We start from the raw sequence: 17,610 nt of genomic DNA on the forward strand, positions 1-17,610 counted from the left end.
TATTCAGGAACATTACTGCACCTGACTTTGGAGGCCCTGGCACAGCCATCATGGCTAGTAGCCACTGATAGCCTTATCTTCCATGAAGGTAGTATTATTTTAATGCCATACAAGGTGGTGACCATCACAATCTCTTGATGGCAGCAAATTCCATAGTTTACTTACATGCTGCATGAAGAAGTGTTTTATTTGGATCCCCTGGTGTTAAGTGAAAGGGAGAAAAAATGTTCTCTAGCCACTTTCTCCATGCCATGCATAGTTTTACAAACTTCTGTCACGACACTTCTAACTCTCCTTTTCTGCAAACGAAAAAGTCTTTGATAAATTTCAAAGCTAGTTCAATGCAACCCTATTGAGGAAGCATTGCCCTCGCTCAGAATCAGGTTTGTTCATTCTTAGTGATGTTGCTCCACAGCCAGATCCAGGTCTGTGTGATGACATCCTCTTTGCAGTTTTATTTTCAGTTCCTTACCTAATGTCCTCTTGGAATGGACTTCATCTTTATTTCCACAGTTGCTGCACAAGGTCTTCTTGCACAGAGATGCTGATCTTTCTTTTATATAACAGCTTCCTAGGAAGGCACTTGATTGGGAAAGTCTGTTCTGTAGTTTCGGAATATAGGAGCTGCTTTCCAAATTTCCTAGGGAGGCACTAAATTGGGAAAGCCTCTTTTGTAGTTTCAGAATATTGTCTTGTATTTTCTAGATCTATATTCTTTTTGAAGTTGAGGGCTAGGGATAGAATTAGGCGGTTCCACGCCCCCGCCCCACCTTTGCCACTCTCAACATGGCAGAGATCTCCTTGCTGAGGCAAGTTCCGCCACACTCAGGACGAATTACATGTTTCCCCCGCCCCTAGTCTGTTGCTATTGGCCGCGACAAGACATGGCGACCTCAGTAGTCCAATCCCCTTCTTTGTTTTTCTTCCGCCCCCTGAGAGTGCTTAGAGGAAGGCCTCCCGCCCCATTGACTCGCCCGAGTGTATACCGAATTTGGGATTCCGACAAACGAGGGAAAAGGTTCGCTGGGCTTTATAATGCGCCGCGCGGGGCCGTGCGTGGCATCGGCGCAGCACCAGCTGTTCCGCCACCTCGTTCTCCGCTCTTCCGGCGGGCCGCGGCCTAGCGCCGTCGCCATGGCAACCGCAGCCTTCCCAGGCCCGACGGCCATGGAAGAAGCTCTGAGCCGCGCGGTCCCGCCGCTGCCGCCTTACGAGACCCGGGAGAAAGTGGCGGCGCCAGCCGGGGCTGCCCTGGAGCAGCGCAGCGCGGAGTTCATGCGCTACTACCGCGCCCTGGAGAGCGGCAGGCCGAGGGCCGAGCTGCTGAGCCGCCTGGCCCGCGACTTCGGCGTCGAGCACGGCCGGGTGGCCGAAGTGAGCGGGAAAGTGGCCCGGCTGCTCCAGCAGCAACAGCAGCAACAGGAGGCGGCTGGGGAGAAAGGGGAGCACGAACCCGGCGCCCTCCTGCAGGCCGAGGACCGGCTCCGCCACTACCTCACGCCGCGCTACCGGGGCCTCTTCCAGCACCTCGGCAGGCAGGAGGGCGGCCTCCGCTTCCTGGTGGAGCTCCGCAGGGACCTGCTCGAAGCCCTGGCTGCCAGGGAGGCCGAAGGGCCGCATGTCAGGGTGAGCCCCGGGAGGGTTTCTCTTTCCTTACATTCAGATATGTGTGTGTAACTCAGAGGAGACCAGTGGAAAACTCAGGGACGCAATTTCGCCGTATCTATTAATTTCAGTGTGTCTACTCTTGAATAAGGCTTAGTTGGTTGAAGCCCATATTTCGTACCGCCTACTGTTACAAATCTCGTAAGCGGCTTACAATGTATTCATTAATTGCTTTATTTACATCCCGCCTTTCTCCCAGTGCAAGACCCAAGGCGCCTCCCAGTATTAATTTTAAACGGATTAAGTTAAAGCTATTTTTATTTAAAACAACAGCAACACGCATATATCAGTAATATGTGGTCTGAAGTGAGGTTTGTTTGCATGTACGGTAATGGGAAAGGTAAACATCCTCCACAGCTCCAACTCTTCTCCTTTAAAAACAGCCTTGCAGGCAGAAATTCATTGACGTTTATCGTAATTATTATTATTAAAATGGCATATATCACTTTTATATTCTTGCACCCATAGTTCTTCAGTGTTTTAACTTTGGGGGTTGTATTATTTTTGAATATGTGTCTTATTTTTATTTAAATTGCTTCATAAACTTGTTTATTATAAGCCAAAGAACTTTAAGCTATTGGGGTGGCGAATGTATACAACAGCCCTGTGAGGCTGATAAGGCTGTCTTAATTTTTTAAAGTCATCTCAACCAGAAGCCATCAACATAATCTTGTGTCAAAGCCATAAGTTAGTGATAAATTGTGTGAAGGACTGTGTCTCATCTGTGCTACTTTAAGTCAGTCTTTTTGGGCAACCCCAAATTTTAGTGCTGTAGAGGTAAAAACAGTATTCAGTTGAACAGCATAACTTTGAGGTAGGAGGTGAAGAAATCAATGGTGCAAAGGGAGACGTTCTTGACAGCTTACATCTCCAGTCAGTTTTTCCTCTGACTGAAGACTCAGTGTAGTCCAAATCTGCAAATCTTTCTAGATTGCACATTCCCCAGTTTTTTATAGCTCTCTTTCTGTGCTGCTGCAATCTGATACACTGAAATTAAGCAGGTGATGACCTTCCTGGAACTTCATGCCAAGAACATCGCCTGGTTTGCTTTTGTGGCAGGCTGCTGTTAAAAGTATGGAAGTGAGGCCTGCAGGAAGAGTGAACAGCCTGACAAGCTTTGGAAATGTCATGAAGCCTACCAGTTTGATCTGACCCACTCTTTACTTCATTGCCCTGGGAGTGTTTGCTCTCCATTTGAGTGAAGTTTAGAATCCATGATGTGATTGCATTTTATTCTGCTTGGGTGTTGTTGCTTTTAACTAGATCTGATGGGGCATTCTATAGATGCAGATAAATGCTGGTAGTGAAGAGAAGGCTCCCCGTGACAGAAGTTCCCTTCCCAAAATGTTAAAGTTGATGAAGCCAGCATCAGGGTCAAAAGGCTCATCCCCACTGTCCCCTTCATCCCATAAGGCTTCAGCACCTGAAGAGGACTATTACTACAACTTATCCTACCACAAAATATAAACTATGTTCTATTTCACACTTCTCAAACTCTTCAGTCCTACCTCAATGCCTACTCCTGCACTGAAACCTTGTGGGGAGACTACATGAGTACATCAGCCTGCCACAGAAGTTCCCTTCCCAACATATAGGGGAAATTTTTTTAAAAATTCAGGAGGGTGAAAATTTGACACATATTTGTTTCTTATATGTATGGGATGTTAGACCAGGGTGAGATGGGGTAAATGGGGGCAGGCTCATTCATGCAATACGTGGGAGGGGGTGTGTGGAATGGTCACACAGCTATGTGTGTACAATGTCTGATACTCGTATACAGCAGTGGCAGACACGCTTACTAGGGCAAAGTTTGTGTGTCAGTGCCAAAGTTCTGTTTTCAGCTGCTTCAGATCAGCACATGATGTGCTAATAATATTCTTGGCTTTGGCAGCGAATGCTGAACGAAACGCAAGAGGTGCAATCCAACTATTTCTGCAATAGCCTTGATGTTAGGCAAGATACATGACATATACTCTAGATTTTAAGAAGTTTGACCAGAGAGTCTGTTGAGAAAAAATGTTTTCATAATACCTGCTGCATATTGTACAGCTCATACTTGTAAGAAACAAGCTGTTTATAATTACAAGTATTATATATCTAGTTCAGAGTGTAGGAATAATGGTTAGAACCCAATCCTTCTTCCTTCTTCACTGGTTTGTTCCAGCAGTGTCCTTTGGCAGTGGTAGGCTGGCAGCGAATCCTGATCCCCAGCCCCCTGGACAGAGACATTGAATAACACTACTGTTTAGTTCTATTATTGTACAGATGCTGCTGCTTTCTAAAAGCTTTCTGCTTCTACCCAGAAATTGGTACCCTTTTCCTGGACCTATATTTTTTGGTTGCAGCTCCTCTCAGCTAACTAGTAGCCTTTCTAAAAGATGGCAGCATCAAGGGTTAAATATTTTCCCCCATCCACATAGATACAGTTTAGCAGGGACAAACAGAATGTTCCCAAAACGTCATTTTAAAATGACACACTGTGCTCTAGTTATATGTGGTTTTATATCTGGTTAATTCAGCACTACAAATTGGAAGCTCCAGAAGCCTTATCCTATAAACCTGCTTTAGTAACTTCAGTCTAAATAGCTTCCTGTAGAGTAGCAGTTCTGCCACATGTGTCAGGAGAACAGTTAATCCTTGTTGAAGATCCTGCTTTTGAGCCATCAAATGGCGTTTTAACATATCTTGTTGAGCTTCTTACACGCCCAAGCACTGATCAAGTGAGTCCTCTTGTGCTGCATTAGTATGCTGCAGCCAGGACAGGCAAAAAATACTAGTGTAGTAGAGTCAGTGACTGCTGAGGTGGCCTATTGTGAGTTCTGGAATTTTCATACATAATCCCAGGAGCTGCTACAGCATCTTGTAGGATGAGGCCATCACCAGCAATAGTTTCCACACGTTCACAGCATTTATTTATTCTCTCCCTTAATGGCACTACTTCTATCCAATGCATGACTGAGTATATTGCAGTCATAAATAAGATTGTTTGGTCATCAAGATACAAGTGCTGTTGGAATATGACTGAATTATATGTTTTTAGACGTGATTTGTAGTCCTCATCTTGCTGGTCTTGCTAGTGTGACCGAGGCTGAGGTCATTGGAGCCCTACTACTCATGATGAACAAATTGTCCTCGGCAGCAGTAGAACTGTAGCCTGTTCCTATAGCTCGGAGCATATAAGTAAAAATGTTGAATGTTGCATTATGTGAACAATGAATAGTGGAGTTTATATCGAGAGAGAATGCACATCCCTCAAAATATGGATAGATTTGTATTCAAGGATAGTATTCTAAGGTTAAACAGTCACCAGGATCAAGAGCAATGGCCCAGAGAAAATGACTCTACTCCTTAGTGACTAGTTGCTAAGAAACAGTAAATGTCTTCCTGCTGAATTTGTGGAAGATGATAGATTCTTGTGACCTAGGTACAGCGCTTCTATTCAGGCATATCTACCAGCAAAAGTTCAACTGTACATTTTATGGTAAAAAGAATTTCCCTGAGAGTATAAAAAATGTCCTTTGGTAGCATGGAAGACCATCTATTTTTAAGCGCCAAGGAGATTTTGCTTTTCTTTCAAGGCATGATGTGCCCCAGAGCTCCTCTTTAAGTCTCATCGCCTATAAAGTTTTACACATCTCCGTAGTCAAAACAATAGTAAACCATGTGGACAGCGCAATAATATTGTTTCTAAAAATGGTCTTGACACCAGTATCTGACTAAGCAGTCAGACCTTTGCAAGTGAAACAAGGATTGTAGAAATTCTAGCTCAATATTTAAATAAGGCAAACAGTCAAGAGGAGATTTTGCTGTTATATATATTTCAATGAGGACAATAACTTTCAAAGTGTCCTTTGCAAGGAGCTAACAGCTTGAGATTCTGATTTTATAAATTGCTCGTTTAGGTTTACATGCATCATGGCAACCCTTGTGTGCTATTACATATCCATTATAGAAGCGGACAATTATTTATTTATTTAGATGATTTATATACTGCTCGATATTTCAAAGACATCTCAGAGTGGTTTACATAATAACAACATCAGAAACAAACACAGAAACTACAATAAAAATCAACATTTTAAAGCAGCACAAAACATATGGAGACCATATTGCCACTAGTAGATCCAAAATACAGAAATATAACAGAAGCAAGCAGCCCTGTACCAAATATAGAAGTTTGCATGTACTCTCAGTTCTTCTGCTGTTATCTGCCTATACTACAGGAACATCCAGATCCACAGCTGCAACTTCACTAGTAATCTTCAAACGTTAATTTAGAGAAAAGGTAGTTAACTCCAAGTAACTCAAATTAATGACAACCTGCATTACAATATTCTGAGTTTTTCTTAATGGAAGTTAGAACTGCTTTAATTTTTATGCATTAAGTCAATGGTTCACAACTGATTGTTTCTCCATTACCCCATCATCCCCAACCTAAATTGGGAAGGAGGGCTACCCTTTTGTTCTAATGAAGCTTCCTTGTGCATGGTTTTAGGAGTTGGCAAATGATATTATATTGTCGCACATTAAAAACATGACCCTCATATGCAGAAGGCTGTCTTCATATGACTGCGCAAGAATCACTTGCGTTGGTCCAGGATTAGGTAACCCAGAAAATATTAAATTGTGTATTAGGAAGTAGAAGCAGCATAATTTTCTGCCTCATATGTGATGCTGTAGAAATTCTATCTGGATTAATGTCTTGCCATCTGAGCTAGACTTCTTGCGAAGGACAAGAATGTTAATTCTGGAGGCATTAGGTTTTCAGTTTCTCTTACTGATTTGGAGTTAGTAGACTCAGAACAGTAACAGGTTCTTCCTGATCATTATGAGTTTGTTTTGTCTACAGCAGACACGCTGCTGAAGCTTTTCTGCTTTCTGTGGAATATTTTGGGGATTGTTGCCTTGACTTGGCAAAGAGAACACTTCTGTTGCATACATGGACTCTCTTGCTCCTAGATGCTCTTCCTTTCCCCCTTTAGCTATCTGCCTTGCACTAAGGCACAGCTGCTACATTGTACTTCTTCTCTTTGGCACCAACGTGTCATATTTCTGGTAGCTTACGATTGGAACTGTTCTCTTTGCTGATGGCATCCAATTAGGAGAAAGAACAGTTCTAACTGACTACCCCCAACAGATATAACTATTATCTCTCCTCTTTTTCAAGTCTTCTGGCCAATCAGAATGGTAGGAGGGCAAAGCAAACAATTTGGGGGAGGGGGAGGGAAATGAAGCAGAAATTTGACTGTTGCCATTATAATTTGTAATTTGGCCTGGATGTAATTAAAAAGCTTGGTGGATGCTCTGATAGGATTCTGAGGGCACCACCATTGGGACTGTGATGTTAAATTTATTTGATATTTATGACACTCAGAACATAATTTGCATACAGAAAGGAAAGCACCAAACTTGATATTGCCAATTCTGAAAAGAGAGAGTTAATAGACATAATTAAAGGAAGTACAGTGGTACCTCGGGTTACAAACGCTTCAGGTTACAGACTCCGCTAACCCGGAAGTAGCACCTCGGGTTAAGAACTTTGCTTCAGGATGAGAACAGAAATCGCATGGCGACGGCACGGCTGCAGCGGGAGGCCCCATTAGCTGAGTGGTACCTCAGGTTAAGAACAGTTTCAGGTTAAGAACGGACCTCCAGAACGAATTAACTTCTTAACCCGAGGTCCCACTGTATCTGTCTTAATGTGGAACAGAGTAGTTAATTTAAGTTTAAACAAAATGTGTGTATCTGTGAATGAAGCGTTTAGAGCTAGGATATAAGATTGACTTTTGTTGCTCTGGTGTCTTTCGGGAGACAATAATTAATTTAACTTAATGCCATCGATGGATTACTGTAGAATGAAGTATGTCTATGGTGTATACTACTCAGAGCTAGTATACTAATCCAGTAGCGAATATAGTGTATAAAAGGATAATCTGTTGTTTTTGATAGAAAAGCTTTCATTTTGGGGTTTTGGAAGTAATTACCTTGGTCAAGTGAAAACTCTCTGATGTATTCCTTTAAGTACTTCATTTTTTATTCTTGTAAGAGCATTATGGCAGATGTCTGTGCTTTGCTGAGATTGTTCTGAGATCTCAGTTCATGAAACTGTGCTGTGCATTTTTCAATAAATCATCAGGTAGGTGAGGATGTCCTGAGTATTTTGTAGCGGCAAACTACCTCATCACCCTAATGTCTCCTGCTGGTTGAATTGTTATTTTCTGTAAAATGTCCCTCTATATTTATTTGCTTAAACTGAGGTCTGTGGCAGAGGAATCTAAACAGTATTTTTATGGATCACCCCCTTCAACAATTTGCAGACACTTAACAAATACACCCTCATACATGGTTTCAGAGAATGTTAAACATTTGCTCTGTATTATAGCAATATTACCATTCAAAAAAGAAGGAATTGCTAGCTGTAAAATATTTCAAGAATGATTGTTAGCTGTTCTCTATTCATTACAAGCCTCAGGTCAGTCTCCACTATTTTGTGTTTATTTTAAAATTACTTAGTCTGTTCCCCAACCCCATCCCCAGTAAACTTGTTTTTAAGCATATACTTCATACAACAATGCAGTGTTGGGAATGAAACTCTAGGGGATTATTTGGAAAGCCAGTAACTGACTGCACTAGAAAATGCTCCCAAGGTCATTCTGAGTCTAGCCATAAATTGCAGCAAATTCAACTACTAAGACAGGCAGGAGAGCTTTTTTTACTATTCTTCCCAAGAGGTTGAGTTGCCTTGATGCTAAACCCTCAGCAGCTGATGTCCCTTTGGAGCAATGATGCTCCAGCTGACATTGCAAGGGGTGATAACTTGTGGCAGCTGTCACTTACTACACTGTTCATTGGTGGGTGCCTTTATTTCTATAAACAGACACTTTTGTATGGGTTTTTAAATGTTTTATTCAGTTTACATTCTGCACACCAGTTGAAAAACATCTTACTATGCCAGAGGACTTGCAAGGATGTCTGCCAAGGTCCCTCATGGTTTGACATGATTTCATCAGTGTGAACAGGGCCACAGCTGCAGGGTATCTTCATCTCCTTTCCAACAACCTCCTAGTCCACAAATGTGTGGCAGTAGGAGGCATAGTTTTGCCTGATCCTCCATGCATTGGCCTTAAACAGTACAGCAGAGCTCATAATCGGCCATTGGCTAGGATGGGCTAGCAGACAGGTTACTTAAGCTGCACTTGATAAATACTACTGCAGGGATCAAGCATAGCTTCTTGCTTTATTTATACATACATAAATAATTTTTTTAAAAAAACAAATATAACTCCTTGCCTCTTTTTTCTGTTTTTGGAAAGGCTGTTATCTAAAGTTAACACATAAGCTGGTGATTGCATCACATTTAATTATATTTCTTCTATCATGTCCTTCTGCCAGAATTCTCCAGGAAGTATATATAGAGTAGGCTGTGAAAGACCATTAAATTTAATTCAGTTGGGAAAAAGTGATTGCCAAAACATGCAAGCAGTGTTCCTGTCATCTGAAGTGAGGTGGGTAGTGACCAGAGAAAGGACCTGCTCAATTATAACACTCAATTTAGGGAACCGCCCTCCAGCTTCCAGCAAAGCTTGCATGGCACCCCCAATTTCAGGCACCAGGCAAAGACCTCTCTGTTCTTAAATCTTGAGCTTTGGCCCCCTTTAATCTGTTACTTTAAAAATCTGTTGGTTATTGTTGTTGGATTTTTAAAATATTGACGTGTGGCTTTACTGAACTCTTTTCTGCATAGAAATGCTTCAGCATAATAATGAAATACTTATTTGAGTGAAGACTAGTCATTATAATTTATATTGAATATAATAGAAGACTAAGACTCTAGTCCTGTAGGCATTTACCTGGGAGCAAATCTCATTGAACTCAGTGGGGGTTTCATTTTGAATAGATGCCAATAGTTTAGTGCTGAAAGCAATCCTCTTACATGAAACTATGTTGTTATGCTGCTTCTACTGCTGAATTGATCAAATGGTTTCCCCCCTCTTATTTTTAGGAAATGAATGGAGTGTTAAAGAACATGCTGTCAGAATGGTTTTCCACAGGATTCCTAAATTTAGAACGAGTTACATGGCAGTCGCCTTGTGAGATTCTTCAAAAGATTAGCGAGTAAGTGCCAAGAATTGCTGGTGGCTTCTTTTTTAAAAGTTCAGGAAGTCATGTACACATGCAGATTCAAGGTTGCATGACAAAATAAATCTAGGGGAGAGAGCAGACCTTTGTGAATGTCTTCTCTCTGTGTTAAAATGTAATTGTTATTTTTTTTCCCCAGTAGTGAAGCTGTACATCCTGTTAGAAACTGGATGGACATGAAACGCCGTGTTGGATCTTACAGAAGGTGCTATTACTTTGCCCACTGTGCAATACCTGGTGAGCCGTTGGTTGTTCTGCATGTTGCACTTACAGATGAGATATCTAGCAGCATCCAGGTATAGTTGCTTGACTTAATTTGTGAAAAAATTTGTTGCACGTTAATCATCAGGCCTTGAGCATGTGACCATGGAACCCTTCCAAGCAGATTCTTGGAAATAAAGTACCTGAAGCAGTATTTTCTAAGTGAAAACTTATGATTGAAACAAATGTCTTAATATAAAATTTCAAGTAATTCCATGAAAAATTTGCTTTTGTGAGCATGTTAAGTAGCTCATTTGTCTATACTAATCTCTGTTAATCATTTGTGGTCAAGAAGAAGAAAAATATATAATTAATAATAATTGTTCATGAAGCTTCCATGCTTAGTCGTCTAGAGGGAATTGTTGCTCTCTATTGATGACTAAGGAAGTGATTAGCCTGTCTTAATACTATTTCTTAGATGTCTCTTATTCCTTTGTTTACAAATATTTTTGAAAGTCGTCAAACAGAGCAGCAAGTGCTTTTATGCATGTTATCTTTAGAAGTAAGATTTTCTTGTGAAATTTCTTGGAACTGTCCATAGAGATAATAACTAGAATTAAGGAAGATTCATAGTTACATGTGGTGTCCAGATCATCTGAACCAGAATTACAAAAGCAAGCTTAATGTAGATTTGCAAACTGATTTGAATTAAGGTTTATTTGTTAAAGCATTTTATATACTTCTCTTTGTCCTGTTGGGTTTCAGAACAGTGTATGAAGTCTGAATTGACAAACCATAGTTGAGGCTGTTGCTCTGCCTTCTGGAAGCCGCTTGAACACAAGGTTGAGAGGGCTGAGTAGTAGCAAAACACAAACAAACAAGCAGCTCTGAACTATGGTTAGTGCAAGCAGTGGTTTGGTGGGATGTTCAAATTCAGCCAGTGTAGCAGAGAATTAAATAGTTGTCATTTTAGCCCTGTAAAGTGTTAGGCATTAGGCTATGCTCATACTTTACAGCAATATTACACTCTGTTGATGAAAATAGGAGACTTAAGCAAACTTTGGCCACTGTCCTGAGACTTTCTTTAGGCAAACAGAAGGGCTTGCACATGCCCAGTTGAGCACTGACATTTTCCTATTATCAAGCCCTAATGCTGCACCATGAGCTGCTTGTTAAACTCTCAACATGACAGCTGAGTATGCAAAGCAAGTCTTCTGGGTCACAGGATTTTGGCTTATGTAGGATTCAGTGGGTTATAGAATGTGAAATTGTTGAATTTTGATGGTGATTGCAGTTACTAATGTTACTTATGGTTAATTTTTCTCTAGGCCATAGTGAAGGAGATTCCCCCCTTAGAAGTTGAGGATCTGAACAAAATCACTACTGCAATTTTCTATTCAATCAGCTTGACTCAGCAGGGCCTGCAGGGTGTGGAGCTGGGGACGTACCTCATCAAGCGAGTTGTTAAGGAACTGCAGGTATGTGTGAAAAATTGCCATCTGGTTATAGCACTAGAATCTAATTTGTATTTGCAGTGGTACCTCTGGTCGCAAATGGGATCCATTCTGGATACCCACTCGCAACATGAAAAGAGCGCAACCTGAAGCACTGTATCTGCGCAGGTGCACGGTGCGATTTGGTGCTTGTGCACATGCGCGAGCAGGGAAACCTGGAAGTAACCCTTTCCAGTATTTCCGGGTCGCCATAGGACGTAACCTGAAATAACATAACATGAAACAAACGTAACATGAGGTATGACTGTATCTTCATTTCTTCTGGTGCACTTGTACTTGAAATGCAGTGTATAGGAACACAGGAAACTTCCTTATGCAGAGTCAAATCATTGATCCACCTTGCTCAGTATTATCTGCATAGAATGGCAGCAAACTTCCAAGGTTCCAGGAATAAATCCTTTGCAGCCTCACCTAGAAATACCAGGGATTGAACCTTGCATGCAAATTATGTGCTCGACCACTGACCACCCTTCACCAAAGGTAGTGGTGGGGACACTCTGGAATGCAAGCCAGGGACCACAAGCCACTGGACCTCAAAAGTTTGGCCCACCAGGTTGTTTGGGAGTAAACCATGCCCACCTCTTCAAAGAGCCCTGTTGGAAATTCGCAAGGAAACTTTAAAGTATGCCCCAAATTAGCAGTGTGTAGTGTTCACCCTACTTTTCCAGACTTCCTGATAATGAGATTCCTGTGTTCAGAAACTGCTTAGGTCAAATTCACATATTGGAAGAGCCAGAGTGTGATTTTCCCTTCATCAAGTGTGTGAAATGAGGCATTCTGAAAGAGCCCCAACATGGTAGGATTGTGAAGATCATCTCCTGGAAAACATTTTTATTATGATAAAGTAACATTTGTTAACTTGCTACCAAGGTGTCCTGTCACAAAGAATCATTTATGCCATATCTAATGAATGTGAAAATCTTACTATAATACTTCCACCTCACCTGTTAACTTAGGTTTCTGGAAATTACCACTCCTACTGGGTTTGGGATTGTTCACTTGGGTTAAAGTCCACGGTTTTTTTTGTGTGAGCACTGTATGTTTTAAACTTAGTTTAAGGCAGATGCTTTGGAATTTGTCTTAAGAGTGCAGCCTACTCATTTAAATACCAAACTAAATTACTTGGTACTGCTCCATTTGCTGGGGTTCATTCCCATAGATACTAATGTGTTGTAATACATTTCTCATGGCTGGATGTGAAATATCCTTTGGGGAATAAACAATGCAGGGAAAATAAGATATATCATTATTTGCTTTGTTTTCTCTCATCTATTTGATTAATTCCAAATCACTTAATTTCAAGCTTCTGTAACTTTTAATTTCCCAAGAAAAAGAGCATGTTAAATTATTGCCATCATGGCTGTGTCGGAATGTGAAGTGACATACTTTGAAGTTTGAACTGGAGTGGTGGAAATTTTAACCATTTGAACCCTGAGATGTTTGTGAACTTCAGTAACTGTGGGTTAGTTTAAGAGGAGAAACAATAATAGCTGGGGCAGTTCCGTCACTAAAAGGACATGAGTGCAAATAGAATTGTGTGTAAAACAAATCAAAGCAAAACACTTTTCTAAATTAATTTTTGTATTTGGGCAGGGACTCTGACAAAGTAGTGTAAAACTGTGTAGAGCTCTCTTACCATCAGCAAACAGACTGATATTACAGTACTTTAGCTCAGTAAGAGTTAAGCAAGGGACAAGTGTCTTACCAAGGAATGGGGACTTTTGACCTTCTTCAGTTACTATTGTTTCTTAAGGCAGCTCATCCCTTTATTTGATATCTGCATATGTGGGTACATGGCAGGAAACCCACACCAAGCTGTCTTAGACAGCAGAAAATAATGTAACTTGAAAGTTTAACACTTTACACAAAATCACAGCCTAAGTATTTTTAAAATGTAATGTTAGAAAAAAGAAAACTCGCTAGTCAAGTTATTTTGTAGAAAGCTGGAGGAAAGTAAGTACAGAAAAAGGAAACATGTTTCTTTGCTTGTGGTTAATTTGCAGCACGTAAACAGTCCCTAGAGATATGATCAATATGAAATATTTAATCATTTTCCTGCAGCCTTTGATGTGCCCCAGGTTAACCACAATGGGCATCTATCTAAGTTGCAAAAGGAACAGGGTTACCTAAGATGCTGCACTTTTTTAAAAACTAGGCCATTCTCCAGTAAAAATTATTCAGTCCTTTATCCATGTTTGCCTTCACTTTAACCCAGTGTGACACTTCTGTCTGTAAATGCCACTGTAGCCTCAGAAACTGCATCTCAGCTGCCACTCTTCATAAAGGTAGCTGCAAACATCACCTATTAACATGTCATGCTACTAGATCACAAACAGTGCCCAGGATTGGGAGCGTGCAGTCATTCTAGTAAATATTTTTGTGTGTGACAGCAGGCCACAGATTTTGATTTCTGTTTCCTTTCCCAGGTATCAGTAGGAATTAGCTTTAAAACTTTGCAATGCATCTGATAAAGTGGGTTCTATCGGATAAAAGCTTATGCTGCAATAAACTTTAGGCTGTAAGCGTGTCATAAGACTATATGCGTTAAATCTTTGCAAAGTGCAAGATAGGACCAACAAACCAAGCTTATTTTAAGGAGGAGTTATTCTGTCTGGTGAGGCTGTTGGCAAGGACTGCTTTAATCTGTTATAGTCAGGATAAAGATGGTGGCATTGCTTTCTTTTTCCCCTTGCCTTGGCTAATGCAGTTCATTGTTGTTTTAGATGAGTCACTGATAATAGAAAGGAATCTGCAACCTTCTACAGAAGCAGCAACAAAATAAACCCAGCATCTACTTCTTAATGGAGTGTGGGTTTCTGACAAGGAAATAAACATTAACGGATCTCTACTAGCAACCCTGGAAAGTAGCACATCAATTTAGCAGCAGCATAAATGGCCATGCTTTACTGCATCTATTTATTATTTTCTTCAGGAACTGGCCACATAAGATAAGCTTCTAAACTCAGCCATTCATCAGATATGAGATACTACAAAAACTAGGTCGTTTTGCCAATTTGTCTTGTTATTTTTTAAAATAAAAGAAGCACATGATTGCTTTTCTTATCCCTCCCCCCATTCCAAATAGACTCTGCCTTAATAAATTATGCTGAGGTTTACTCTTTTTTGTTTGTAAACAAAAGAAATGCTATTAAAAAACACATCAAGTTCTACATACAGGAGAGTGCTGTTGCACTTACATCCTGCTTGTGGGCTTCCTATAGCCACTGTGGAGGCAAAATGCTGAACTGGTCTGACCCAACAGTGCTCTTGCAGTCCTAGAATCATAGAATTGTACAGTTGATCCAGAGCTTTCCCATTTCACCCGTGTGGACTATGCTCAAATAAATACTCTGTTCAGGTTAGGGGCACCTGAATTTTTAGCTACAAGCTTTGTTGTTATGGAAATAAGAATGCCTTACTTCCTTGTCCAGGCTCTTTATTCTAAAAGAGTCTCTTAACTCCTATCTCTAATTCAAGTCTCTTAACTCCTACCTCTAACTACCAGTCACATGGTATATGTTAAACTCAGAGTTTGTTTATTTAACTCTTATTTTGTGTGAGATAGACAGAGGGGAGGGGGGCATATTGCTGCTGTGCCCTCAAATTGAAGATTCCTTTTCAGGGTGACTGCTACTCTGAATTCCCCACAGTTAATCTTAGTCTGATGAATGGATACATTCTTTCTCTGCAGAGGATGGTGTGTTTGGGGGTATACTGTTGTAGCTGTCCTGTTGCTAAACAGATTTAAATTGTGGATAAGATAAATATTTTTGTTCACCAAGCAATTTGGCATCATCTGAGTTTTTCAAGAGCCTAAGAAGTGGTTGCTTATCTCACATACTTGGAGCGGCATCTAACAGTTGTTAGAGAATGGCTGATCAAACCTTTATAGTATGGAAACTACCCTGCTGGGAGCTTAATTTACTACCTCAGTCTTGGGATCTTGAGAACTTAATATGTTGGGCAGAGGATATTTATTTCATTAGACAGAAATGAGAGATGAGGGATTTGTATCTTAAATGTTTTCCCACCTCGGTAGGTATGTTTTCCAACTGTGTTCTGAAATGGTTCTAAAAGGATATTAAACTCACATAACCAGCATGCTCTTGACTTAAGGTCCCATTCTGCTCATTTATGAAGGTGATCTGGTCTGTTTCCTTTGCTGATTCTAAGAATTGATTTGGCCAGTTTCTGGGAAAACATAGTATGTGTTCTTGCTATTAGACTCCTTATCCTACTGAGATAATAATAATAATAATAATAATAATAATAATAATAATAATAATAATAATAGATTGCTTTTCATTATAAACTGAAAAACTGCAGGTGGAATTTCCTCAGATCAAAGCCTTCTCTACTCTGTCTCCCATTCCGGGATTCACCAAGTGGTTCCTGGGCCTTCTTTCTTCACAGTCCAAGGAGACGGGCAGATGCGATCCTTTCACAGATCCTGAATATCAAGAAATATCTGAGATCACAGGAGACCCTGCTGTTGAAATTCTAAAGCGCCTCTTAGCAAACAATGAATGGGTGAGGTCGGAAAGACTGGTCCGAGCTTTACAGCAGCCACTTATGAGACTGTGTGCCTGGTATCTGTATGGAGAGAAGCACCGTGGCTATGCCCTTAATCCTGTGGCAAACTTCCATCTTCAGAACGGTGCAGTGTTATGGCGTTTGAACTGGATGGCCGACACAAGCCCCCGTGGCATCACTGCCTCTTGCGGAATGATGGTCAACTATCACTATTTTTTGGAGGACACTATGAGTAACAGTGCTGCATATCTTGGAACTAAACAGATTAAAGCCTCAGAGCAGGTTCTATCCTTAGTAACTCAGTTTCAGCAGAACAGCAAACTTTAAATAAATGAGGCAGCTTAAAAACAACAAATGCCTGTTTAATTAAATGAGAGTCATGTGGTGTTTGTATATAAAAAGAGGGAATGTTGCTGATAAAACAAGCAGACACTGTCCCTAATCTCATCAAGGATTCAGTATTGAACTGCCAGGCCATTCTTGTTGCATTGACATGCTTTGCCAGAGAGGAAGAGCACATTTATGTTCTGGATGATGCTTCCTGCAAACTGAAAGAGCTGGGTAAACTATACTTAGTGAAATGGCAAGCCAGTGGTGACTCCTATGAACTGTGTGTTGTCCCTCGCCTTGCTCACCAAATCAATAGCCTTGTTTAATCCACATCTTCAAAAGAGTCGCTGAACACCTGAGTGCTCTGACACATTAAAGGGAGAGGGAGATCAATACCAGAGTTACTAGATAAAAGGGACAAGTAAGGAAAGACTTTTTGTCCAAGTGCACAAACAAAACAGCATCTCATAGCACTACTCCAATAAGATGTTTGTTTTACACACCCTTCCCTTCTGTTCTATGCTAAACTCTTTGATCAGGCCATCCATGTTGGCATGGCACAGAATGCCACCACTTGAGTTATAGCTTTGCTAGGTCGGAGCGTGGAAACACCTTGGTGTGGGTTTGTTTGTTTGTGTATTTTGGCTCATCTACTCAAGTGCTCTCCAGATAACAAGTATATGGAATGAAGTGTCTGCAGCTTTGCAGTAACTAGTTATGATTTCAGAAGTGAAATCAAGAGTTCGAATATCGAAGAGAGAAAAGTAAGTTGTAATGTGTTTTATGATGTTTACAGACTTGTTTTGAATATAAATGATATTTTTTAACTTGCAGAATTATTTATTTATCTGAAATGTTCTACATTAAAATAAGATTTTGCCATGAAAACAGGCCCTCTCTGTTTTTCATGTGGTGCAACTACTTTAGCTAAGTCTTTAACATAAGTTGATTCTGTTGTATGGATCCTTGCTACCCTGCAGTTTAGAAGACGTGAAGGTGATGGAGAAAGGGAGAGCCTGGAATCTGCGTCTCAGAACATGAAGCTTTCATTTTAAAATGGGCATGTTATATTTGGAAATGTGTGGCCTTTGATTTAGCTGACATACAAACCAGCTTCTGAAATTCTGCCTCAGCTGAACGATTTTTCAGGTCATGCTGGGCCTCCATATTTCCCATGACATCTAGGCCTCAGACACCCTTTCTTTACTGCAGTCTTTTTAATGGTGCA

The 17,610-nt window shown here is 40.7% G+C and overlaps 1 protein-coding gene across 1 annotated transcript; it reads left to right on the forward strand.

Annotated features, from left to right (window-relative positions):
• Nucleotides 1-869: 869 nt before the first annotated feature.
• On the forward strand, nt 870-17,270 carry MLYCD (malonyl-CoA decarboxylase). Its single transcript, XM_083451910.1, has 5 exons — nt 870-1,626; nt 9,668-9,780; nt 9,944-10,100; nt 11,334-11,483; nt 15,846-17,270. Exons 1-5 carry the CDS (start codon nt 1,036-1,038, stop codon nt 16,377-16,379), a joined length of 1,545 nt encoding a protein of 514 aa, XP_083308036.1. The 5' UTR covers nt 870-1,035; the 3' UTR covers nt 16,380-17,270.
• Nucleotides 17,271-17,610: the final 340 nt, after the last annotated feature.

The sequence above is a fragment of the Podarcis tiliguerta genome (genome assembly GCF_965153285.1).
Source record: "Podarcis tiliguerta genome assembly, chromosome: 8".
NCBI lineage: Eukaryota > Metazoa > Chordata > Lepidosauria > Squamata > Lacertidae > Podarcis > Podarcis tiliguerta.

Coding starts and splice junctions, on each gene's coding strand:
- MLYCD (XM_083451910.1), top strand. CDS start 1,036: ATGCGCCGCGCGGGGCCGTGCGTGGCATCGGCGCAGCACCAGCTGTTC. Junction 10,101..11,333: donor AGATATCTAGCAGCATCCAG/GTATAGTTGCTT, acceptor ATTTTTCTCTAG/GCCATAGTGAAGGAGATTCC. Junction 11,484..15,845: donor GAGTTGTTAAGGAACTGCAG/GTATGTGTGAAA, acceptor GAAAAACTGCAG/GTGGAATTTCCTCAGATCAA.